Source organism: Magallana gigas, chromosome 5, assembly GCF_963853765.1.
Source record: "Magallana gigas chromosome 5, xbMagGiga1.1, whole genome shotgun sequence".
Taxonomy (NCBI): Eukaryota; Metazoa; Mollusca; class Bivalvia; order Ostreida; family Ostreidae; genus Magallana; species Magallana gigas.
This window is the reverse complement of record NC_088857.1, coordinates 36649605-36676715: the sequence shown is the minus strand read 5'-3', so window position 1 is coordinate 36676715 and position 27111 is coordinate 36649605. Positions and strand designations below refer to the sequence as shown.

Genomic DNA, 27111 nt, shown 5'->3' with positions numbered 1-27111 from the left:
ATTTTTCCGCAATAAGCTCCTTTTTTTATTTTGTATTTTTGTATTATAAGCGATCACGATTCTCTAGTTTTTAAACTTTATTTTTTTAAAATAAATTTTAAATTAAATTGACGTTAAGATAAGTAGAAAAGGTTATATTTGTATATTTTCGGATTAATATAGCTTCAAATTATTGGTTTTGCAATTACATGTTATACATGAAGAAACATGGAAGAAGTGGATCCTAGTTGCAACCCAGTGCAACCGCTATTAGAGGTAATTTACAATAAACTGCGAATATACAATGTTGATTTTATTGGCTAAGAAAAAATATTTTGTGAAGGTTTCCTGTAGTTGTTTATCAATTCTGGAGTAACGTTTTACACTCACTGAAAGAGATGTAAACTTGGAATTTCAAAATCCAATAAAATCTGTGTTTATACAGTTTGCCAAAAGTATATGCATATATTCAGTAGATTAATTCGAAACATGCTTATAGTGTGACGATTTTTACACCATATAGCTATATTTCATAACTTATTTGATATTGTTATTGATGGAGTATCTATAACAGAGAGTGGCTGATCTTCCATCACATCAACACATTTATGTAATGAGAATATAAGTTTTCTCAAGATTGTCATGATAATCAGTTAAAAGTGAAAGCGGTTGAATATTGTGCCATACAGCTCTTGAGATAGACCTTTTGGCTACTATAAGGGTAGACGGGCCTGGGTCTGAATCCCAGTCTGGTCTGTTTTCTCATTCCCATGTTGTTAGGGAAAATTTCTCTCTTTTGATAGGGAGGCTCAGGTGGAACTGCGACCACTGGAGAGAAGCAGAAAGATGCCATGGTGGACCTACAGCCAGGTCAGGAGGATTACAGCAACTATGACATCGTCAGGGCGGTCCAGTTTGGGATCATGGCGCGGGTCTATGAACTGGTGGAGGGTGGGCTTAATGTCAATGAGATGGACAGAGAGAATGTCAGTATACTCCACTGGGCTGCTATTAACAACAGATTAGATATTGTGAAGTAAGTCATTTTTAATGTCATTTTTTTAGAAATTTATTTTTTAACTAAATTATTCAAGTTTTTTGTTTAATAGCTTTCAGAAATTAATTAGAACTTAGTGACTCCAATTTATAACCAATGCACTGTTCATCATACATTTTAGATACCTGGTTGGAAAGGGTGCAATAGTAGATAGATTTGGTGGTGATCTTGATTCCACTCCTTTGCATTGGGCAACAAGGTTTGTATTTAATTTAAAAGGCTGTTACAAGTTTTAATCAAGAACCTTCTCCCTATACCACCCCCCCCCCCCAAAAAAATCTGTTCATGATAGATAATGTTTTTTTTGGTCGCTTATATAAATGTCCTGAAGTACATAAATGTATAATATAAACAAGATTGATGCAATTTTTCAGACAGGGTCATTTAACTATGGTTGTTCTCCTTTTGGGATTTGGGGCAGATCCAACTCTAAGAGATGGACAGGGTGAGTTTTTGATGGTGATATCCATATATTTTATGTCCAGTAATTTTCATGATCATTTAATTGTTCTCTTTCATATTGAAAAAATGAAAATTGCAGAAACTATATTGGGATTGTTTGGAAACTTTTCAAATTGCAAATAATGACTGTTGCAACTTAAAAAATATTACACATTTACCCCATTTTTGCAAATTGTGTTTCAAGATCAAGGGAACAAAAATGGATATATGGTATTACGTTTTTTTTTACAATGGAATACGTGTTGCATGTCAACAACATTTTTTTTTCTTTTTTGCAATAAATAAATTTCATTCATTACTTTTCTTGATTAAAGCTCATAACAATATATAAATACTTTCATGTACCAAATCCGTGCTGATATTTCGCACTATACACTAATTTAACACTTTTATTTTGAAGGATTTAGCTGTATCCATTTAGCCAGCCAGTTTGGACACACTGCTATTGTAGCATATCTGATTGCTAAAGGTGGAGATGTGGATATGGTGGATAGGAATGGAATGACTCCACTTATGTATTCTTCTTATCGTGTGTTTGGGTAAGGCAACTGCATCTACAATCCTATTATAAAACCCATGAAATCTTTGAATCCTCTTACTAGTTGCATGTACACATTTTTGAAATACGTGTAGATGTATATGAATGTGTGTTTCAATATAAATCATAAACTCATGTTTTACAATTAGACCCTCGAAGATACTCAAGTTCTTATTACATAAAGGGGAAAAAAACCTAGAAATGCAGTTTTATTTGGTTTTAATATTCTTTGATTTAATGACTTGTGGGATAAAATGTCACTTGATCTACTTATATACACTCAGACATGGGGATTGTTGCCTCGATGAAATTTCAGATGCTGATACACATTTGTTTGATTTTCAGGTATGACCCAACCCGCCTATTGATCACTATGGGGGCAGGGATCAACAAACAGGACAAGGTCAACGGGAACACCCCCCTCCACCTGGCCTGTCAGACGGGCAACACCTGTGTAGTCAAAATGCTGTTTGATAAAAAGGCCGACCTTGATATACTTAATGCAAAGGTATAAAAAGAAACAAAATATTGTAAAATTAAAACAAATTTATGAATTTGATTTCTGTTGACTAGTATAGTGAAACATGGTGAAAAAGATAAAGTTTTGCTTATCATGAAGTGATTATCAATTTTTGTTCTTTATTCACTTTGAATACAATTTACATGAATATAAAAAGGCAAAAATAGCTGATCTTGTTGCATGAAGACTTTGTTCAATACAACCTTGTTTATTGTTCTGTAAATTTTAAATTGCACCCAAATAAAATTAACTGATGATATCAAAATGAATAAATGGCTTCATTCAATACAATGTTTTGATTATGTAGGGCCAGACAGCCATGGATGCAGCAGCTGAGTACAAACATGCCAACATTGTGAAGCGGATGAAACAGGAGCGGGCAGACAGGGGTCTTGACCATACAAACTTTGTCAGCAAGTTTACCGGAAACAAAGTACGAATCACAGCTTTGGAAATAATCTTTACTGTTAATGAGAATATATATATTAAGTTTGGAGGATGATTTGATAAAATCAAATTGAATAACTTTTAATGATTATTTGAAAGCAGAATTTTTTTTACATCGGTAATTTTACAAGACTCACAATTCACTAAGCTAGGAGAAGAATAAAATCTTAAACTACTTTGTCCCTAGGTATTTACACGTCCCATTTTTTATACTTTATACTCCGGTATATGATTTTGATATACAGGTGTATCAGTACATGTATTATTTATGTTCATTTGGTCATAAGAAATATTTCTAAGTAATGCAAGATGAAGAAATTTTTTTAATCAGTCAGGATTCCAGAAAACAAAATTAACTTGTGTAAAATCAACAGACCTATTCTATCTACATGTCCATGTCTCTCTGTATACAACAGAACACGAGGACAAGAGTGATGTGGTGGTTTCCTTTCTTCGCTGTGTATGCTATTGGCATCATTCCTGAACTCTCTATTCCATGGTACTACAAACTTATCCTAGCTCTTCTCAGTGCAGGAATCTGGAAATTTCTTCAAATGTAAGGACAACTTTATTTGTTCTTGTATATTCATTTGTCTAAAAAGATGACTGCTTATTACCTTAAATTAAAACATACGAGTAATATCAGCTCAAATAAAAAATTTATTTTCAACAGTTACAAAAATGCCTTTGGGTTCTTTTTCAGGTTTTTCTTTGATGAGAGACTTATGAACATTGTGCCTGTGTCCGTGTATTTAAGTTCAAAATTGATGATGTATATCACATGGTTCCTATATCTTCTTCCATGTATCCTTTTCCCACTTATTTATGATCATAGAACACAATTTGATGCTTTGATTTCCAGATTTAATGTCTATTTTATTTCAAAGTTTTATTAATATAATTTATTTATAAGATAACTGCAAACTTTATCATTAAATGTGTAGAAAATAAAATACAGCAGATTCTGAATTTCTGGCATCAGATATGTAGAAATTATCAGTGTTTTGCATTATACTGTATTTCTTTGTAACATTAAAAATGATTTTCCTGAATGGTGGTAGATGTAGAAATGACTTGGACAAAGACAGTTTTGTTTTTGTTGAACACAGTTCTGTTGTGTTACAACTTCTACATGGCGTGGCAGACAGACCCTGGCTTCATTAAGTCCAACAGAGAACAAAAGTTACAGGTCAGTCTGAAAAATTAGAACCAGATACACAACACTTTCTCCCAGGAAAATAAAATTGTCATACATGTCCTGTATGTATGTCAGTTTTTCAATAAATATACATATTGAAATGTAGTAAAATAGATTCATCTAATCCTGTAGAAGAAATAAAAGGATATTTATGTGAAATCATTTGAATCTTAAGTTAAACATTAGTTCTGTTACTGAGGAAAAACAATAAATAATGATCATTAGGTCAATCATTCATGCATCTTTCATTCCTATCCATCATTTGAATTGGTATTGTTTGATTTTCTTTTTCTTTGACTTTCAGACAATCATAGATTTAGCAGAGAAGCAGACCTTGACCTTGAATCAGTTTTGTAGCACTTGTCTGATTCATCGTCCAATCAGATCAAAGCATTGTTCAGCCTGTGATAAATGTGTGGCGAAATTCGACCACCATTGTCCCTGGACGGACAATTGCATTGGTAGGTACACAAATTGAAAAGAAGTGATCATAGACAGTTTTGCAATGTTACAGCGAATTACAGAATACCGGTAGAGTTTTCAATAGCTTGTTGGGTTGCTCAATAGGGTATTCAATTTGGTCAGCAAGGTATCACATTAGGTTTAAATCTAGGTCATGTGATTACTCAGGTATGACAGCGATAAAGTGAGTTAATCTAGTAAACATTTGCACATTTGGGCCTTTTTTGTTTCTCCCTGTTGTCCTACATTACTGCTATAAAAGTCTGAACTAATTAAGCAGTCACAGCACAAAAATACTCTTAGTGCTGTATGTTGCACCAGGAATTGGGGAACCAAAATGTCTAATAATTTTTTGCAGGAAAAAAATATCTCCGTAATTCTTAAAGTTATGCTTTTCTCTTTTGTTTGTTTCTTCAGAAATGTCTTTTGAATTACATTTTTTGAAAAACAAAATTCAAATTACTCCAAGCAGAATTGATGCTCTATAGAATCCAGTGCTGTTCAGGTGAACATTCTTTTTAAAGGTCTATGAATAGAATAGCTAACAATAGGAGAGAGTGTTCTAGAGGTTTTCTTTGTGCCAAATGAATTGGTTGAGTGCAAAATAACAATCTACACTTGGGTAACAACAGGACCTAGATTTAAACCTGATGTGATACCTTGCTGACCAAATTGAATACACTATTGAGCAATCCAACAAGCTATTGAAAACTCTACCGGTATTCTGTAATTCGCTGTAACTGGTAACTTATATTCAGATTTTCTTCTAGTATTTTTTCTTCAGATATATTATGATCAATACATTTAATCAGTATGTCTACTTAAATTTTATTTTGTTTCCAGACAAGAAAAGTTAGTTACATTTACCAGTACATTCAAACTGTTGTTGTATGGCCGATATAATATTCAGTACACAGTCATATAAGTGAGAATCAGCTAACATTTTACTTGATTAAGTTTTTGTTACCTTGGACAGGTGCATACAACCATAAATACTTCATTGGATTCCTTATGTTTCTCCTGTGTATGTTGTCCTGGTGTGTTCATGGAACCTTTGCTTGTAAGTTATCTCCTTTGATCTCATATGTACATGTAGGTCTAGACCAGGTTATTAATATATATGTAATTATGTCTCTAGGGACATTTGTAGTACATGTGTTATATACCGGGTAAATTTTAATAAAATGCTTGATTTTCTGAAGAATTTTTTAATTCAGCTTGCTGTGCCATAATTTCATTCAGTGCACATGGAAAAAATATACTACATTGTATTAAATCATGAATCATGTACCTTGATAGTAAATTAGCAATAGTGATCCTTTGAGAATTTAAAATGTATAAGAATTTATTTTATGATAATAAGATTATTTGAGGATATGTTTACTTTGTTGATAACAAAAGTGCATATTTTTATGATGTATGATACACATTCGATACACAATTATACACATTCCACAATGGGCAAAATATATCTTGACCCACTATTACAGCATTTCATAAGATACCTTAAAGTTTCTCTAAATTCTTCATGAACTACAATTTGCATTGTGATCTTATTAAGTTATATACTGTGGAATCATTAGAATTCGTGGTGGCTCAATTTTCGTGGTATTCAGGGGTAGCCCTCCCCCATTAATTTAAATCCTCAACGAAAACAATTTTAGAAAGAGTTATCTTTGTTGCTGAAACAGTAACCGACGCATCCACGAAATTACATCCCCACGAATCAGCAAAAAAGTCTTAATCCACGAAAATTGGCCTCCACGAATTTAAATGATTCCACAGTATGTTAAATACACTTAATGTTAAATGTTTTTTTTTAACAGACTGGAGGGCCAATTGTCCGTTTGACATATATGAGGATGGCATTACTGGAATCCTGTACAAAGTCCTCAAAACCTCGCCCTGGGTGTTCTGGGTGGGTGCCAATGCCATGGTCCACATCGTGTGGGTCACAGTGCTGCTGTCCTGTCAACTGTATCAGGTAAACTTACGAATTTCAGGTACTGGCTGCAAATGAAGCAGGTTTGACAAATATGATAAGAGACTGTAAATGGATTTTTTACTGTCTGTAAATGAATTCTTTACTGGCTGTAAATGACGCGTGTTCTCTGTAGGGCTTACAGAAGGGCTTCAGTAACTGGGATGCAGAAAATAATGATGCTTCTAATTGGAACCAATTTTTAGAATGATGTTAAAGTTTTCACTTTGGGATGGGTTTCATAAATGCAGAAAAACACAGCTCTAAATACAGTATGAATATGGATTGTTTGGTGTAAAACTGTACACATTATCATGTACACAGGTTGTTTGGCTGGGGATGACCACCAATGAGAGAATGAACCACGGCAGGTACACTTACTTATCAGGAAACTACCCTCAGTCGCATGCCCATGGACACAGTCACGGAGATGATAAGGAGTGCAAGCACAAAGTCAAGAACCCGTTTGAGTGAGTGGATCCTCTGTCATAACTACTATGGTGTAGTTTGTATTTTAGGGCATCAATTGGTGGTTTAAATAAAATTGGCTATTTGAAGGATATGTTAATTCATTGGTAATGGTCTTGTCATTAAAGTAAGCTTTTTGCGTATTTTATTTGGATGAATTATTTGATAGTTTGGATGACTTTACAAGAATTTCCATAAAAAGTTATTAATGGTCAATAATAATTGTTAATATGACAGTACATTCAAGACTTTGATTATTCTGATTATTTTTTTCTTGATATTTTTTCTGGTAACGTACAAGATCCTAAAGGGCTGAAGTTGAAACTGAAATTCTCTGTTTTACAGTCGAGGACCAATAAGAAACCTTATTGACATCTTGGACCTCCAGTTTTGTGGCTTGCTTCGCCCAAATAGAATTGATTGGATGAATCTCTACTCCCTTCCTGGACATAAAACACCTTCTTTAGGAAAAATGAACTTTGGAGTCTCAAGAGAAAACTACCAGTTTGTTTGATGCAATTAGGTTTTAAATATGCTTAGTTTCAATGGATATTATTTTCACCATCATATATCAGTGATTTGTTTGTTTACATCAATATCTATACTTACCTGCATCAACTTTTTGCATTTTCCCCGAGCTGCCTACGATCATGCCTGAACTTTTGAGACCACCCCTGTGGTATCATCTAGTGTTTACCCATAATGCACAAGCATACTTCCGTTTCAGTTTTGTTCGGGCATTCGAGAAGAAAAGCCGCGTGTTTTTCTTCGATTAAAATTTCTTAAGCCTGCGGTCTTAAAATGTCTGATTCATTTAAAATTTGCGTAAAATGTAATAGAGAAATGACCGTTTTGGATGACCACGCAGAGTGCTATAGACACAGAGTTTGCAACGAAGCATTTCCATGCGAAGTTTGCAGTAAGTGGTCAGAGGAAAAACGGACGTTGATCAGAAAGATGATCGAGCGAAAGAAATCTGAAGCGGGGAGAAAGTCAGCTACATTGCCAAATCCAGAAGTTCCCTCTGTGGGGAATAGTGGCAATCGTTCTGATAGTCAAGTTTCCTCTGCGGGAAACGTAGCTGCGTCAGAAATTCTTTCTCCGACAGAAATGAGTCAAAATGGCGGCGACTTGACGCAGGGTTCAGTCCCACCTCAAGTAGGTAATTTTCCGCCTTTCGTGTTGGGGAATTTCGAAGCCCAATGGCAGCAATATCAAGAGAATTGCATGAAAAGGTTGATTGACGCTAGAATTAAAGAGTTGGTCCAGGATTCGAATAAACAACCGACTATTGCTATTACGTCTGATGTTCGTTCAGACAGGGCGTGTAACAGGTTCGATAGATTTCGACCGTCAGATGATCAACGCTCCAGAGAATCGGATGACGATGATCTGGTAAGCCACAGAGGTGAAACTGATCAAGTCTTAAGCAATTCACTTGATGATGTTATTGATGTTCACGAGGATAATCGTTCAGAGTTTGATAACTCTGTCTTGGGTTCAGTACATACGCATGACACAGACTCTAATGGTTCATGCATGGTAGACTGGAAAAATTTTGTTAAAAAAGTGTCTACAGAACTGAACATCAACTCAGTTGATGCCTCTGAAACTCAGAGCCGAGACTTCAAATCATACATGTCAAATCGTTTGATTGGGACAAAATCATCTACCCCACAACAGTCTTTGCCTATGGATGGGTACATTTTAAACACATTAACAGATGTTGATGAAGAATTCCAGCGAAAAGGTGCGATTCGGACTTATAAAGCATCAGATGATGAAAAATACCGAGTCGCTTCTTCCGACTTTGACAAGTACTGCACAACGCCGCGCCTTGATGACAACATTGAGGACAGCAGTTTTACAACAGGGAGAAAAGGAAACAAAAATTCTTATCGTTTCCGCAACCCTATGTTGCATTCACGCAACAATGAGTTATGGAAGATAGATCAAGGATCTCGACTTCTTCTAAGAGAGTTGACATATGCCTCTCTAATTACGTCCTACGTTGATAACGTTGTATCTGATGAGGACAAGACAGAGGCCCTACAAGCACTCATGCAGGTGTTCAAGTCAATGGCTGATGTTACTTCCCGCATGTTAGTGGGTGCAGTTGCAGCCCGCAGAGCCATTCACATTGAGGATTTGGCTTTTAAAAACAAAGCAACTGAAAACAAACTCCTTGTACAGACAACTCTGAATCCTAAGCTCTTTTGTGGGAAGTATTTTGATATTCTTCACGCAAGTGCAGAAAGTATGCGCGATGCTAAAGAAACACAGCACCTGAGGGGTTCAAAGCAGAGAGATGGTTCAGCCCTCAGCTCTGCAAGGAAAAGAAAGAGAGATGATTCAGTGGGCACCTCGGAACCGAAAGAACAGCAGTCATCCTTTGCAAAGAAGGGAAAGTTTGCTGCAGAAAAGAATCAAAAGACTACTATAGGAAGAGGACGAAATTTCAATTCAAGAGGTTCCTTTAGAGGTCAAACTCGTGGCTCTGCACAAGATCGTTTGGGGTTTCGTCCCCCAAAGTAATTTTGACGGATCAATTAGAGACTCGACTCGAGTTGCAGAAATCAGCCAAAGTAGGCTGTCGGATCATTTCGTACCACAGGGAGTGGATGAAAATTACATCCGACGATTGGATTTTAAAAATAGTCCAGGAAGGACTCAAACTTGTGTTCATAAAACATCCTCCAAATACAGGAGTAAGAATAACAAATGTACAAGATGTCGTCCAAAGACAATGTATTTTAGAAGAAATAGAAAGTTTATTAGAAAAGCATGCCATAGAGATTGTTCCCAAGACCCAGGAAGGTCAGGGGTTTTACAGCACCTTTTTTGTTGTTCCAAAACGAGACGGAGGTTACCGTCCGATTCTCAATTTGAAACCGTTAAATATATTTCTCCAAAATCAACATTTCAAGATGGAGTCTCTAAGGTCAGTAATACAGGCTCTGAATGTAGGAGACTGGGTGGCATCAATAGATCTAAAGGATGCATATCTACATGTTCCAATTTATCCAGAAGACAGGAAATACCTCAGGTTTTGCATAGACAATATCCATTATCAATTCAGGTCAATGCCCTTCGGTCTAGCAACAGCCCCAAGAGTGTTTACGAAATTAATGGGGGCAATAGGTGCACATCTAAGAAGTCAACAGATTTCCATTTATATGTACCTGGACGATTGGCTTCTCAAAAATGCAGATCGAATGACATTAGTTCATCAACTAAGGAGAACTTTGTTTCTGCTGATGGACTTGGGCCTGGTAATAAATCAATCCAAGTCAATTCTGCAGCCAACGCAACAGATAACTTATCTTGGAGCACTATTCAACCTCCAACAGGGTATGGTCTACCCCAGTTTGGACCGTTTTCTCAGTCTGTTTGGGGCAATTTCTACCATGGTTATGGAATCTTTTATCCCAGCACGTACATTTCTCAGAATCCTTGGTTTAATGGCAGCCTGTATAGATTTGGTACCTCTTGCCAGACTCAAGATGCGTCCCATTCAGTTCTGCCTTCTGTCCCAGTGGCGTCCACATGTGGACGAACTGGATCATCTGATTCAAATGGACAGTTTCCTCATCCCACATCTTCTCTGGTGGATAGAGAGAGGGAATGTTCTGGCAGGAACGTCTATTCTGAGCTTCAGAGCAGACCTAACCTTGTGGACGGATGCATCAACTTACGGGTGGGGAGCCCACCTAGAGGATCGCAATGTGTCGGGGAAATGGACGGTGATAGAACAGTCATCACATATAAATCTGTTGGAACTCAGTGCAGTGGAGAATGCACTTCATCACTTCAGGGACAATGTCAAACACAGGCAAGTCTTGCTGAGGACAGACAATTCAACAGTAGTGTCTTACATCAATCGCCAAGGGGGGACAAAGTCTGCAGCCCTATGCGTGATGACATGGAGGATTCTGCATTGGTGTCACCTTCTCGGGATACAGCTCAAAGCAGCTCACATTCCAGGGAAAAAGAATGTAATAGCGGATCAGTTGTCCAGAGGGCGACAAATTCCCAAGATGACAGAATGGAGTCTCAACCAAGAAATAGTTCAGCAGATTTTTCGAGTTTTTCCCACTCCAAACATAGATTTATTCGCAACAAGGGAAAACCGGAAACTAGCAGTGTTTTGTTCTCCGTTTCCAGACCCCTTGGCATGGGAATGCGATGCGCTAGCTGTAGATTGGACAGGAATGTTTGCATATGCATTTCCGCCTCCCATATTAATTCAGAAAGTACTCAGGAAAGTGGAACAGGAGTCGTGTGTTCTTCTCCTCATCGCTCCGTTTTCACCAAGACAGTCATGGTTTCCAGACCTACTACATCTATTGGTCGACATTCCAAGGGAACTTCCAATAATAAGAGACATGTTGACTCAAAGAAGAGGGCAGTTCATTCATCCAAGTCCAGAAAGTCTGCATCTGGCGGTTTGGAAAATTTCAAACAACAAAGAACAGAGAATAGATTTTCTGAGAAAGCTAAGTCATTTATCTTCAACTCACGAAGACAGTCAACAAGAAAAATGTATGATGCTAGAATACGAATCTACAAGGAATGGTGTGCCAAGAACCAAAAGGATTCAGTTGAGGCCACTGTAGCTGATTTAGCAGACTTCTTCATCTATTTGCATGAAGAACGTAGTTGTAAGCCAAATACTTTAATGGGTTATAGGTCAGCGATAGCATCTATGCATAAGGGTTGGAGCAATAGTTCTGTCAGTAACAACACTGATCTGTCAAAGTTAATAAAAGGAATATACAATTCTGAACCTAATGTACGACCATTACTTCCAAATTGGGATTTGCCGACTGTTCTTTGGAAGTTGTGTGACTCCCCATTTGAACCGATGAATTCATGCGATATGAAGTACCTTACATGGAAGACAGTGTTCCTTGTGGCTCTGGCAACAGCATCAAGAGTAAGCGAAATTCAAGCTCTTTCAATTGGAGAGTCACATTTACGTCTTGAGCAGAATGGAATACGTTTATTACCAAATATACAGTTTTTAGCCAAAACTCAGAGATTAGGAAAGCCATGGAAACCAATATTCATACCAGAGTTTAATAGCTTTGCAACAGACAGTAGAGACTTGCTTTTGTGTCCTTGTAGAGCACTTAAAATGTACCTAAAAAGGACAGAGTCTTCTCGTGGTGATGAAAAGTGTTTATTCTTGACTTACAAATCGGACTCGCAAAAACCAGCATCCAAGAATTCAATTTCAAGATGGATTGTGTCACTAGTAAAGTTTGTGTATGAACATAACAGTGAGACCTTATCTCATGTGCGTGCACATGATACAAGACGATTGGCAACTTCATGGGCCCTTTTCAATGGTGCAACTCTAGAAGAAATTCTACAGACAGCTCATTGGGCAACAGAAAACACCTTTACTTCATTCTATATGAGAGATGTTCCTCAAGGAGAAGCTCGCTTTGCCAAGTCATCAGTTCTTGATACATCGAGATGGGCAAAAGAAAAAGAACAAAAATAGAATATCTTTTTGGGTGAGTGTATTCTTTATTTTACTATTATATGATAGTGATTGTAATCCCGCCCAATATTTCTGCTACAAATTCTGCAAAAAGTTGATGCAGGTAAGTATAGATATTGATGTAAACTGGAGGTTTTTAAAGGTAAAACCCCTGTTTACGAGATATCTATACTTACCTGCATCACCCACCCCTGTTAATTGGGTCCTAGTTGTGTAGGCCCTCACAAAACTGAAACGGAAGTATGCTTGTGCATTATGGGTAAACACTAGATGATACCACAGGGGTGGTCTCAAAAGTTCAGGCATGATCGTAGGCAGCTCGGGGAAAATGCAAAAAGTTGATGCAGGTAAGTATAGATATCTCGTAAACAGGGGTTTTACCTTTAAAAACCTCCATGTTCATTCATTCCTGGTTTTTATCGATGTTAAAATAGATTTTTTACACCCACTTGTTCATTGTTTTTTAGATTATTTATTAGAGTATTTCATTCTGATTAGTTTACATGCACATAATAAATACCAATTATAAGGAAAAAACCAAACAATAGAAGCCAAAATGTTGTTAGTATGAAAATGTTTGTCAGTTTTTTTTTTAATTCATTGAATCCATATACATGTATATGAACATAGCATGTGAGTATTAGTTAGTATGCATGTGCATTTTAGTTTTAAAGTGAACACTATTTGGTTTTTTTGTTGCATTAATACATGTGTATATATAGCTGAAATTACACCCTTGTATAAATTCAACATTGAAAGAAGCTCAGATTTATAAAAGGGGGGGGGGGGGGGGGTCCACTGTTGATCAAGGTTCACATTGACAATATGATTAAGTAATGTGCAGTTTTGCTTCGTATTTTACCTTTTGATTCAGGAAAATGCATTGCAGCTGCTTAAATATGGATTAATTGCTGTTTTTGTGGAAACTGCTGGTTTTTAAGTGTTTTTTTCTTTAAATTAAAATTGCTAGTAATTTACACCAAAAATTGACAGGTACCTCATATTTAATATAGAAAGCAAAGCATTATGCTGTGTATTTTAAGCACCGCTTTTTCTGCTTTAAATCATGGTTGTGTTTACAAAGAGCAATGCTGATCAAACAGCTAAGTGACTGTGTACACTGTAGCTGTTGTTTGAACTAATACAGTATTCTTCAGAATGCTGCCATATTTTTCTTGCTTCATGAATAGCCTTATACATTTGCCACAGAATAATTTGTCTTTTTGTTTTGTATGTGATTTACAGTGGCTGCTATTACATGTGTTTCATTTAAAAGGTACCTTTTCTGATGTTCAACTGGAAATGTGACATAAAGAAATCCATAAAGATAGACAGATACATGGAGAGAGAGAGAGAGAGAGAGAGAGAGAGATGATCAAAATTCTGTGTCCGTTATGAAGTTTTGCATTTTTTTGCATGGCAATGTCAGTAGAATAGAAAAATCAAAACGCTATCAGAACTTTCCTGTAATATATTCATATAGAAAAGTTACTGGATCTGTAGTACTGCTTACCTGAAGTTCTTATTTTCATTTGTGTTTTTTTATTGTGTGAGACAAGGTAATGTTTCTATGGCTATTCTATGAGATATAGAAAAGTCAGCGGCCATATTTAAGATTTTTCAGGGCACCACCGATACTGCTAGTTGAATTTCCAGTGCAATGAATTATAAAAAATGTATACAAGACTGAAATGCATGCAAAACCAGTGCAAGGAAATATTGTCGCTAACAAAACAAACATTATTTTACTGTTGCCTTCAGCATGAATCCGGACTTGTCAATGTTTTTCCGTTTGCAGAAGATTAAGTTGAAAGTTTATTTTATTAATGTCATTTAAGCAAACAGGCATTGGTAACCATGACACCAGTAATCCGAATGCACTTAAATTTTTGATGAATTTTTTATGGAAGCTCATTTTAATGTGGAATATATCAGAACATTGTTGATTTATTTATCCATGTGATTTTTCGTGGATCAAAATGGTTTTTTTAACACATTTGATCTACCGTAGGCATTGATACTTTGTGCATTATTTAAATGTTCAAAATTTATATTATTAATGCTATCAGACATTGAATTGTACTATAAGCTTATTCAGTTTCAGTAAGAATTTTTTGGCTTGTAATTACTGGTTGTCTTGTTACAGTACAACATGGACCTTTTCACTCAATGCTTCTGTTGGCTAAAAATAACTTGACCATTTGGGCATTTCAGTTTTGTAGAATTTTGAGATAATGTATTTTGATTTCCTCTTTCCCACTTTAGGGGGACTTGATATAAGGTTTAGATAAGTAATTAAGCTTAGGTGATTAACTGATAAACAATTTCACTGACCAATAGCTAGCTAATACAGTAAAACTCGGTTATACTGTAGTCATAGGGACAAGTAGATTTACTTTGCTATATCGGAATTCATTATAACCTTAAAATTGTGCAAGGATTTGTTAAAGATTTTGTCAGGTATTCTATGAAACTTGTTTTATCTAAGAATTCGCTCTAGCCATGTTCTACTAAACGAGTTTTACTGTAGTTCGGTAACTTGCCATTTCTGTTGGTTGGTGCTGTGTTCAATCTCTGTTTCTTTCTGTTGAAGTGATGAAATGGGTCATCAGGTCACAAGAGAGAGTTTTTATACTTTTATATCTTATTTGCTTTTCTGTGATACATTAAGCATTGTAATGTACTCCTATCCTTTATTTAAATGTCAATAAACTGAATGCGTATATAATTCAAAACTTGTTACGTTTTTTGGTCTGGCAGATAGATTAAAAGCCTGCTAGCCAAGGTGACAATTTAGATACACAGAAGAAAAAGCAAATAGCCAATAAAATCTTATGCGGTAAAGATAATAGATATAATGTTTTATATTATATATAACACAGTAGAATGAAATTAAGTGTTTCTATCTGTATTTTAAAACAAAACTTTTCATAGCTTGTAAATTCTCCGATTTTAAACTTTAATTTAACATATGTAATGAATGAATCAATATGGCACTGCATCGTTTTTAGCTCACCGAGACGAAGTCAGGGGGAGCTTATGCTATACCCTCGGCGTCGGCGTCGGCGTCGGTGTCGGCGTTGGCGTCCGGACCTGGTTAAAGTTTTTGTTGCAGGTCCTGTATCTAAGCTATTACTTGTCCTATCTTCACCAAACTTGCATGGATGATGCATCTGGACCTACTTATGGACTTGAAAGACTTGGATGCTAAATCTGAGTCCTAAATTTCAGATGCTGGAGGAGGTTAAGGTTGTTGGACCAGGTTAAAGTTTTTGTTGCAGGTGCCCTTTGATAGCAATATCTAAGTTACTGCAGGTCAGTACTTCACCAAACTTGCATGGATGGTGTGTCTTATGATACTGATGCACCAGACAGGCTTGAGTGCTGAATCTGAGCTATAGGTTTCGGATGCTGGAGGAGGTTAAGGTTTTTGGAGCAGGTTAAAGTTTTTGTTGCAGGTGCACTTTGATAGCAATATCTAAGTTACTGCTGGTCCGTACTTCACCAAACTTGCATTGATGGTGTGTCTTATGATACTGATGCACCAGACAGGCTTGGGTGCTGAATCTGAGCTATAGGTTACAGATGCTGAAGGAGGTTAAGGTTTTTAGAGCTGGTTAAAGTTTTTGTTGCAGGTGCCCTCTGATGATTATATCTTAGTTACTACTTGTCCTAACTTCACCAGACTTCCATGGATGGTGCGTCTTATGATACTGATGCACCAGACAGGCTTGAATGCTGAATCTGAGCCATAGGTTTCGGATGCTGGGGGAGTTTAAGGTTTTTAGAGCTGGTTAAAGTTTTTGAAACAGGTGCCCTCTGATGATCATATCTTAGTTATTACTTGTCCTAACTACACCAGACTTCCATGGATGGTGCGTTTTATTATACTGATGCACCTGACAGGCTTGAATGCTGAGTCTGAGCCATAGGTTTCAGATGCTGGATATGGTTAAGTTTTTTGGAACAGGTCACATGTTTAATAGATAATAGTACTATTTCAAACTTGCATAGTTGATTAAACTGTAATATGAATGAATCACAGAGGAAGCTTCAGATGCAGAGCTTGATCTCCATTATCAAGGATGCTAAAAAATATATCCTAGTTAATACAGGTCCTAACTTCACCAAACTTGAATTGATGGTGTGTCTTATGATACAGATGCACCTGACAGGCATGGATGTTGAATCTTAGCCATATTAGGTTGCGGATGCTGGAGCAGGTTAAGGTTTTAATTGCTAGTGCCCTCTGATGATAATATCTTAGTTATTACTGGTCTGAACTTCACCAAACTTGCATGGAGATGTCTCTTATGTATACTGATGCACCTGACAGGCTTGAATGCTGAATCTGAGCAATAGGTTTCATATGCTGGATGAGGTTTAGGTTTTTTGGAACAGGTCACATGTTTTATAGATGATAGCTTGCATAGTTGATTTAACTATATAGTAAATGAAACGCAGAGGTTGCTTCAGATGCAGAGCCTGATCTCCATTATCAAGAATGCTAAAGAAATCTCCCACCTCACTCAAACCTGCTCGATAGATATATGTGTTTGTTGATAAATGATATAACATGATTCCTATGATATAGTATTGTATGGTATGAAACAAAATTGTTTAATATGATACAATATAATATCATATGTAATATTATAAAAAGTGATATGATACGATATGTTTTTGAATCAATTTTTTTAAATTTTATGTTATGATATTGTAACATGATATCGTTATGTATAGTATTGTATAAAATATTATGATACAATATTGTATAATGTTATATTGTATTATTAATTTATTATTTTATCACATGATACTATTACATAAGATATTGCAAAATATAATATTGTATCCTATGATACAATATTGTATATTTCATAATATTGTATCATACAATATTGTACAATATGATATTAGTTTCTGTAATATAGAACTATATCACATGAAAATGTATAATATGATACTGTAATATTATATAATATCGTATCATACGATATTGTATAATATGATATTGGTTTATAATAATTGCAGCTCCTCCGTATGTGCTTACAGTGGGAAAGAACATTGGAAATGCAAATATTTAAGAAATAAACAACGTTATTTAGTGAACATGGCGTTATGAATAGCAATTGCTCTGTTGGCATATTCCATGATGCGCGCTAGTTGTATTATATATTTTACTTTATCACATAATATTGTATCATTTGATATACAATGTTGTATCAAATTATATTGTATCATATGATACAATATCATATTATGTTTCAAAAATGATACAGTATCATACAATATTATACTATATTATACAATATAATATCATATGTTTCAATGTTATGACGTATTATGATATATGACATGTAATATAATACTATATTGTTTTATATATTATGATATTGTATTATGTGATCAAATACAATAACGTATATCACAATACAATGTCATACCATACGTTACAATATCATATCTCATCATTGTTTATTATGGTATTTTATTGTATTATATGATATATGTTGTAAATATGATAGAATGCAATATTTAATTTCATATTGTATTGATTAACATAATTATGAACATATGATTATCATACAATTTTTTAACAGATGATATACGATATTGTGTCAAAACAGAATCCATGAATATCCAAGATCATAAAGTATGATTTTCATTTAATATGATAAAGGTGGTCTCATAAAGGTGAAGTCTCATAAGGGTGATGTCTCGTCTCGGTGAGCTTTGTAATCTGTGATTACCTATGTTTTGTTTTGTTTTGGGTTTTTTTTTTGGGGGGGGGGGGGGGGTGTTAAACTTTATTCATTATTTCGTCTTTCTTAAACAAATACAGCTATATCTTTATATCATAAAAATGCGAAGATGCATTGAAAGCATGCATTTTCTTTGGTAAGTCAAGTGAAGAAATGGTGGCCTCAGTTTTGTCTGCATACTCTTTGAATTTTTTCTTTATACATATACATTTTAAAATAGTGTACACGCGTTTGAGAGACCATATGATTGCATAGAAAGAATGATCTTACCGTGACCAGCCTGCGCTCAGGCCAATTTTAACGATAGGACATTTTATCTAATGATTGTATCGATAAATTTAATCAAACGACATACAGACTAACTCATTTACAAATCTTTTAATAAAGCTAATCATCGAGATAATTTGATAATATGCTGCATAGGATCTCTGCGTATTTTACTGAGCGTCTGTAACGACGTCAAGATGAAATCGGGATGAACTCCTTCAATCAGGTTACAGCCAGGAAAGAAGTAGCTGGGGAGGTGATGTGTGGTCAGACAGTGAAACAAGTCGTCTAAAAGACACAGGATGTTGGACGCCATCTGACCCTCTGCCCACGAGGATACAGGGTAGTTGTGACATGCGCGGAGGAATATCATCATCAAATAGTAAGAATGGAGGAAGCCTGGATGGTTTAAGTGCCAATAGCGTATGCTTTCAAAAATCCTGTAGCACGTGATTGCCAAAGGCATTTTTGATTGAATTTCTCGGAGAAGACCAAATTCCAGTCTATTATAAGACAGTCTCCATTCAACTCTTTCTTGACCCCTTGGCGAACATTTTCCTACAAGATGCAAATTATCGTTTCTGAAACGTTGCATTGTTTCCTCTGCAAGCCATTTTGGTTGATCTTGAAGCCAAGGAAAAAATCCATTGGGCAGTTTTGTTAGAGGAAGTTCTAGAGCTACAACCAAATCACAGCTGACCACAACATTATCAAAGCCTCCCAGACGTAACGTCACAGCCGGGGGGTTAAACTCAAGCTTAAATTGGTCCTTTAAAAGAGGGATTAGTCCGAATATATGTTCTATCTGTTTATACATATCTTCCACAATGAGCAAAGGATTTAAATACATTTCCCCTTTCCGTTTTGACGAGCCTGGGATGGTACAGAAATGTCCCCACTTTTGTCTGTAATCTGGACTGTTAACATACAACAGAAAGTAACCCTTTGTTGTCCCTTCCTGTACCACCATTACAATGGGACTGCTTGCCGTTGTTCCAACTTGAATCCCTCGAAACACACATAAAATATCCATTTCCAGTTCCATTTCCACCTTTCCACCAGCCCCTCTGGACATGTTGGGGATATTCACACCTTCAGAAGTACTCCCTGACCATACAAACTCGATGTCGGTATATCGTGGGTGTTTCTGCAAAGGTTTCTGCAAGCAGTTTTGAATAGCTGCAAAAACGGACGGGAATATTTTGGCTGAGATTCCGTCCATCGAAGCAAAACCTTCGCTACCGAGAAAGTGATCTTTTAAAGCATCATTTAGCTCCGTTATTGATTGACCAGAGACTCGGTCTACATCACAGGAACTATCGGGCTTTTCCGCCATTGTATATTGCGTTTATAATGCTGGCTGCTATTTTCTGTTTACAAGTAACCGCTTGAGTGGAATCACTTACCCTCATATAGGGCGCGAATATTTAAAGGTCATTTTTAAGCCAGTAATAAGATTAAATTATTCCTATGCTTCATACAATGTACGCGTACTATATTAATAATGTACTAAAGATCAGTTTTTATAAAGTTAAATTCCACCAGAAGAACAATAGTTTACATGGTACTTTAAAAAAATATATATATATAATTTGGCACAATGTAACTTTGCTCACAAGAATGGCTTATTAAACTGATTTTATGAACAGCAATATCAATCATTAAGGCCAGAAATTAGTCCTGACTTTTACCCTATTTCATTTGCAACCAGTAACAAGGCACTGTTTGCTTGTGACAAAAGTAACATATATGACAAATCTGATTATTTTCTCTCCGCTGGGTGGTTTAATTTCATCCAGTAACAATGGTTACAAGTATATTCTATTGGTGACAAAAGGTACCAGAGGTGACGAGCATTTTTCTGTTTAGCAGGGGGTCTTATTTTATTTGGTAACTTGTTACAGCTATATTTTCTTAGTGACATAGCTATGGTAACAGTGATGACAGTCATTTTCATGATTTACAGGGGGTCTTTTTTAAATTGGTTACATTGGTAACATTGGTTACAATTGTTACCTAACCCTAATCCTAACTGTAAACTAACCCTAACCCAAACATAACTCTGTTTTGTAACCAATGTTACAGGCACGTAGTATCGTTTTTGAAAGTGGGGGGGCCAGACCCATCCAAAAAATCTTGACAAGCTAAAAAAAAACAAAAAAAACAAAAACGGGAAATTTAAAGTTTCCAAAAATCTTCAAAATCCTAATCCGTGGGGGAGGGGGGGGGGGGGGGGGGAGACGGGAGACTCAACTATGCTTCCAAAAAAATTCTTCCCTACTAAAAATTTTTTCCTCCAAATCATGAAATTCCTAATCCGTGGGGGGGGGGGGGGGGGGTAACTTCAATTTGACTACTCATTTCCTTATTTTCATATCAATTTTTTACTAACTTCCAAAAAAGTGGGGGGGCCAAATCCATTATAATTCATTTTTTTATATGTAAATTATAAAAAAATTGTTGCTGCGACAAAAAGTGTGGGGGGGGGGGGGGCAGGCCCCCCCTGATGCTACGTGCCTGTGTTACCAGTAACCATGGTAACCTGTCACAAGTATATATATACATCAAAGTTTGAAAATCATTCATAATCAAACATTGTTACTGATATAACCAATGTTACTGGTTACAAATAGAAAGGAGTAAAAGTCAGGACTAATTTCTGGCCATATATATAGAATAGATAATATCAATTCAATGTTCTTTAACAATTCGACCAAAATCCACCCCATGCTAGTGGATTTTGAAACACAAATCCCAAGCTATTTATCTACGGCTGTATAAGTAGAGAGGAAATCTATGGTTCCGGAAGCCGATGATGAATCCGTATCGTCAATATAAGTGATGCGGAAATTATCAACTCCGATTACTTCAATCTCTACTCGCCCCTTCACCTTTTCTGGCCACATTCCTTTAGGCGGAGGGACGCGGATCTTTCCATGCAGGCGACATGTCGGGTCTGTGGTGTACAGAGGGGATTTCTCCGAAGACGAAAACACTTCTATTTCCTTGTAGTCTGTTAAATCACAGGATAGATTTTCATCATCATGATTGAAATGCACTTCGATGGAACGCTTTGTACCAACAGCCAGTGGTTCGTCAAATTCGAAAAACTTGTCAAAACAATCATCTGTGTACAGCTGGTCACCTTTCATAAACGTTTTCGATGGGTTATCAATACTAGGATTGAACCTTCTTTCCAGTTTTATCCCATAAGTATACGGACATATTCGAGTGTCAATTATTCTGCTGTCGAATCCGTATATTACTGCCCCTTTTAAAACGGCCAACCCGGCCTCGAATGGAATTTTGATATTGTGTTCCGGAAAGGTGCTTTTATATATACTCTGAACAACCTCCGACTCGGAAAACCCACCCACCAAAATTATCGTTATTTTTTTGTTACCCTGCTGCTCATTTTGAATGATAGGTTTGATCAAATCTACTGTCTTTTTACAAATGGTTTGAAAACACTCAAGGAAATAAGCATTTTTAATGAAAATCTTTCCTAGTTTTGCCTCAATCTTATCTTGTAATTCAGCGTCCTCTATCGCTTTGTTAAGGCAATCCAGACCTGTGAGTTTACAGATTTCAGAATGTATCTCAAGGAGTGACAGGGGAATGTCTATTTTTACTGTCTCAGTTTCATCGGTAGTAACCTCTCTTTTTGCAGTTTCAATTTTCCGTATTAAATCAAAAAAGTCTTCCATATTGACTTCGCAGAGTTTCTGAATTGTGTATGATCCGAAAAGTTGATCTAGTAGTTTCATGAAGGCTTTATTAATTTTGTTTCCTCCCCACTCACCTCCCGAAGCTTTGTACAAATTATGTAAAATTCCTGTCGATGAAATCTTTTGTACCGTAATATCTACAGTTCCACCTATTTAAAAAATGCTATATTAGTAACAGTAACATACTCTTTACTTTTGTTGTTTTTTTTAGCTCACCTGAGCTAAAAGCTCAAGTGAACTATTCTGATCACATTTTGTCTGCCGTCCGTCTGTCTGTAAACATTTCACATTTTCAACATATTCTCAAGAACCACTGGGCCAATTTCAAAATTGGCACAAAGCATCCTTAGGTAAAGGGAATTCAAAGTTGTGAAAAGAAAGGACCACGCCCTTTTACAAGAGGAGATAATTAGGTATTTTCTTTACAAGAACTATTTGGCTAGGAAAGCTGAAACTTGTGTGAGAGCATCCTCAGGTAGTAATGATTCAAAGTTGTGAAAATCATGACCCGGGGGTAGGATGGGGCCATAATGGGGGTCGATTTTTTACATAGAAATATATAGAGTAAATCTTTAAAAATCTTCTTCTCAGAAGCCTATTAGACAGGAAAGCTGAAACTTATGTATATGCATCCTAAGGTAGTGTAGATTCAAAGTTGTGAAAATCATGAATCTCGAGGGTAGGGCGGGGCCATAATGGGTTGGTCGAATTTTTACATAGGAATATATAGAGGAAATCTTTTAAAATCTCCTTCTCAGATACTATTAGACCAGGGAAGCTGAAACTTGTGTGGAGACACAAGGTAGTGAAAATTAAGTTTATTCAAATAATGATCCATGGGGGTAGGAAGGGATTACAACGGGGGTGGGGGTGGCAATTTTTTTTTACATAGGGATATATCGAGAAAAAACTTTTTCTAGAAAAACAATTGCCCAGAAAAGCTGTAACTTTAGTAAAAGCAACTTCAGAGAGTGTAGATTCAAATTTGTCAAAATAAAAAGGAAGGATGGGGCCGCATTGGATATCCAGTTGTACAAAGGAAAGCATTTAATTATTCACAAAAATGTTATTATATATGCTTTTACTTAAATGCAAGCATTTTAACATACATGTATTGCTGATTCTTTAAAATTGTTTAAACTTTGGTCCCTGGATGATTATTGGACCTCACAAGGGGTTCAGAGTTTGACGTAGGTTTATATCCTGTATATAAACAATTGTTTGGGGTCTTTTTGAGAACTGCAATGCTGAATGTGATATGACTATAATATCATCCTGTTAGAAAAGGGACTTGATTATAATTATAAGAATATCCAGGGGGAAACGGATTTTTTCATACAGGATCTACATGTATGATACCACAGTGTCCAGATATTTTACTCCATGAAGCTGATTTTGTCATGCCTATTGTTGCTCAGGTGAGCGATGTGGCCCATGGGCCTCTTATTTTTTGTATTTCGATGCAATAAATGTTTAAACAACTGTGCCAAATATCAACAACATCAAGAAATTAAAAGAATGAAAACGTAAACACTACAATTTATTATATAACTGTACCTACCTCCTAAATCTACCACAATATAGGATTGTTGTATAGCAAAATGCACTGGATTGTCATTTGCAGCCATCAGATCTCTTGTAAGACGCTTACAAAAGACTGCAGCGGCTTCGGGTTCATAAGCCATCATAAGGCGAGTTTCAGAGATCTCTGCCTACAATTATGAATAGAGTACATTACAGGGGCATGGTCACGATTTTTGTAAAAAAAAAATATAAAAAATCCGATTTTAATCTTTACAATGCTTCAGTGAGGCATTTTTAATAGGCAACCAAAATCTGAGTGTCAGTCGTTGATTTATGAGGAAGTTACAGAGCTTACAATTATTTGCTATGTAAACAAGGCCTTTGATTACATTTTGGTTGTTGTTTTAGACCTAAAATGAATGTGTCAAACACCAGGAACTGTTTATTTACGCTTAAAATAAATAAAAACATAGGCAAATCAGCTTGAAAATATTTTTTTACTGACTCTCATATTTCATTTGATCATTAAAGATGCATTCCTAAAGCACTGTAAATAATAAAAACAGAAAAATAGAATTTGACCAAAATCGTGACAATGCCCCTTTAAATCATATCCAATTGCTAAATATCAGTCAACTTATATCCACATTGTACGTAATGCTCGCTAATTTTTGCACCTCAATGGCCGCTTCTTTCATAAACTGTTTTGCAGCATCACTCCATATTGCAGGCACTGTGAGAATGAAACAAACATCATCTTCTAGTATGTCGTAGTTACGCGATTCAAATTTGTCCAAGAAATGTTTTCGCAGAAATCTGATTGATTCAACAAAGATCTGCTGGGCTTTAAAGGACTTTTCATGAATGTCCCGAATCAAAAGGTCCTTTGATACATCCTAAAAGAACCAAATGATAAATTAATACATATAAAACTATTAAAGGTATATGACATATTTTCAGAGTAAAGTAAATCCGTGAACTCTCTCTCTCTCTCTCTCTCTCTCTCTCTCTCTCTCTCTCTCTCTCTCTCTCTCTCTCTCTCGTTATTACTTACACAGTTATAAAGCTCCATTTTGAAGTCTCGAAAATAAAACCATTTATCATTTTCTTTTTTTTCACAAAGTTTTGTATACTTTTTGTCTGCAGCGTGTCCAAAGGCAACGAACTTTTCATTTTGGTCAAACAGGAGAGTAGTTGGTATCTTGTGGGACGATGTCTCGTATTCCCAAATACCATATATGAAGCACGATTTTGTTGTCAAATTTTTCCTTGGAGCAAAGGCATATCCAGAATATGATGTCCCTATATCTATAGAACAGAACCAGGTACAATTCTCCGACATGTTCTTTGGGTGTTTGGAACTCATTCTTAGCTCCTAGCGGTAGGGTCACACCTGTGACTCAGGGTAGCCTTTGTAACTTTCGGTTTGATAATATAAAAAGAAAGGACAATAGTGTAGGAACGGAAGTACACAGTTTTGTATGGCACGCCAAATTCACAAAAATGAGCTAAACATAGTTTAACAGCTCTGTTGATAAATTAGGTTTATCGACTGTTAACTACAGTTTACAAACCAGTTAACCACAAAATATAGTTAACGATTCGTTAACTATAGTTTTCAATCTGTAAAACTATATTTAACGGTTCTAAACTATAGTTTACGAATGATAATCTAAGTTTATCCGTCTGAAAATAACGGTTACATTAGTTTTTGCTGATAAATATAGATCCCAATATGTTAACTATAATTACAGTCGTTAATTATAGTAACACTTAATCATAGTTTCATGATCATAGAACTCTATTTATCAGATAAAATATTTTTGCAATAGCGAATGTTTGTTTTCAGTGCTAATTATACATGTATATTAACACTTCTTAAACAAAGATTATCGTGTTAAGTATGGTTTTTTTGATGTGAAATATAGATTAACGGGTTTAACTAAAGTTTCACAGATGATAAACTATGTTTATCGACTGTTAAGTATAGTTTACGGACCCTAAACTATAGATAACTGTAAACTATAGTTTATAAAATGTAAAGTATAGTTAAGGATTTGTTAACTATTGTTTATATCTGTAAAACTACATTTAATGGTTGAAAACGAATGACAATCCAAGTTTATCTGTCTGCAAATAACTTTAACAATAGATTTTGATGATGGATATAGATTCACATCTTTAAACTATAATTCACATTCGTTAACTATAGCTAAGAGTTGCCAATCATAGTTTCACAATCGTGAAACTATATCTATCAGACATTCAATGTTTTTGAATTGCAAATGGGTTTTTTTTTCAATGTTAATCATAGTTTTACACTTCTGAATCATAGATGGTCGCGTTAACTATAATTTACAGATGTGAAATATAGATTAACATCGTTAACTATAGTTTTTGTGTCTGTAAACTATAGTTTACATCAAATATGTAATGAATAAACCGATAAGGCACTAGTTCGTTTTTTCAGATTTTTCTTTAAAGGGGGGGGGGGGCGGATATGATTCATTATTTTCGTCTTTTTATCAAAATATTAAAATCTTTGTTTTCAACAATCTGGCAACACTCAGGATCGACCCCGCTCTGGGCGACCTCGTGTGACGTCACGTCAACAGGACAACCACATTAGACTTGCGTATCTGAGAAATCGTTTCCAGACAGCAAGTTTGACTGCCCGTAGCATTCCAGGGCTTCGACCAATTAGTCCAAGAACTGTGCGTAATCGTCTGAGCGAGCAAAACATCAGACAAAGACGTCCAGCGGTGCGCCCAGGACTGCTTCAACGTCATCGTATCGCCAGACTAGCGTGGTGCACACTGCGATTCAGAATACAGGACTGGGCCAAGATTCTGTTCACTGATGAATCCAGATTTCATTTGGATAGCATTGACGGCCGTTGTAGGGTGTATCGTCGCGTTGGGGAGCGTTACCAGGACGCTTGTGTTGTGCAACGTCGACAATTTGGTGGAGGTTGCGTTATGGTGTGGGGTGGAATATCAGCACGTGGAAGGACCCCTCTACAAATTGTCGATGGAAATCTCACCGGCGTACGCTATCGAGATGAAATTATTCAGCGTCATGTGATACCCTTCATACAGAGACATCAAAATCACATCACTCTGCAGCAAGACAACGCAAGGCCACACGTTGCACGTGTAGTCAGGGACTTGTTTGTTCTACCGAATGTCGATTTCTTGCCTTGGCCA

General features: G+C 36.0%; 2 protein-coding genes across 2 annotated transcripts; one reads left to right on the top strand and one right to left on the bottom strand.

The window, feature by feature from the left end:
* Positions 1-108: 108 nt before the first annotated feature.
* Positions 109-15349, top strand: LOC105340492 (palmitoyltransferase ZDHHC17). The gene is made up of 16 exons (XM_034475371.2): positions 109-255; positions 783-1015; positions 1158-1235; positions 1411-1481; positions 1899-2037; positions 2382-2544; positions 2864-2989; positions 3420-3559; positions 3707-3807; positions 4065-4192; positions 4506-4662; positions 5640-5723; positions 6490-6647; positions 6969-7114; positions 7458-7697; positions 13018-15349. The coding sequence occupies exons 1-15, from the start codon at positions 208-210 to the stop codon at positions 7624-7626; spliced, it is 1941 nt and encodes a 646-aa protein (XP_034331262.1). The 5' UTR covers positions 109-207; the 3' UTR covers positions 7627-7697; positions 13018-15349.
* Positions 15350-21160: 5811 nt separating this feature from the next.
* LOC105340491 (heat shock 70 kDa protein 12A-like) lies at positions 21161-25443 on the bottom strand. The gene is made up of 4 exons (XM_011446550.4): positions 24960-25443; positions 24583-24801; positions 23943-24093; positions 21161-22530 (listed from the first exon to the last, which is right to left on the bottom strand). The coding sequence occupies exons 1-4, from the start codon at positions 25269-25271 to the stop codon at positions 21413-21415; spliced, it is 1800 nt and encodes a 599-aa protein (XP_011444852.1). The 5' UTR covers positions 25272-25443; the 3' UTR covers positions 21161-21412.
* Positions 25444-27111: the final 1668 nt, after the last annotated feature.

Excerpts from the sequence above, each read along its gene's own strand:
- LOC105340491 (XM_011446550.4), bottom strand. The coding sequence starts at position 25,271 with ATGAGTTCCAAACACCCAAAGAACATGTCGGAGAATTGTACCTGGTTC. Across the intron at positions 24,094-24,582 it reads TGAAAGAAGCGGCCATTGAG|GCAGAGATCTCTGAAACTCG; the intron begins GTGCAAAAATTA and ends TCATAATTGTAG. Across the intron at positions 22,531-23,942 it reads TATTGTGGTAGATTTAGGAG|GTGGAACTGTAGATATTACG; the intron begins GTAGGTACAGTT and ends TTTTTTAAATAG.
- LOC105340492 (XM_034475371.2), top strand. The coding sequence starts at position 208 with ATGGAAGAAGTGGATCCTAGTTGCAACCCAGTGCAACCGCTATTAGAG. Across the intron at positions 2,038-2,381 it reads TCTTCTTATCGTGTGTTTGG|GTATGACCCAACCCGCCTAT; the intron begins GTAAGGCAACTG and ends TTTGATTTTCAG. Across the intron at positions 4,193-4,505 it reads ACAGAGAACAAAAGTTACAG|ACAATCATAGATTTAGCAGA; the intron begins GTCAGTCTGAAA and ends TTTGACTTTCAG.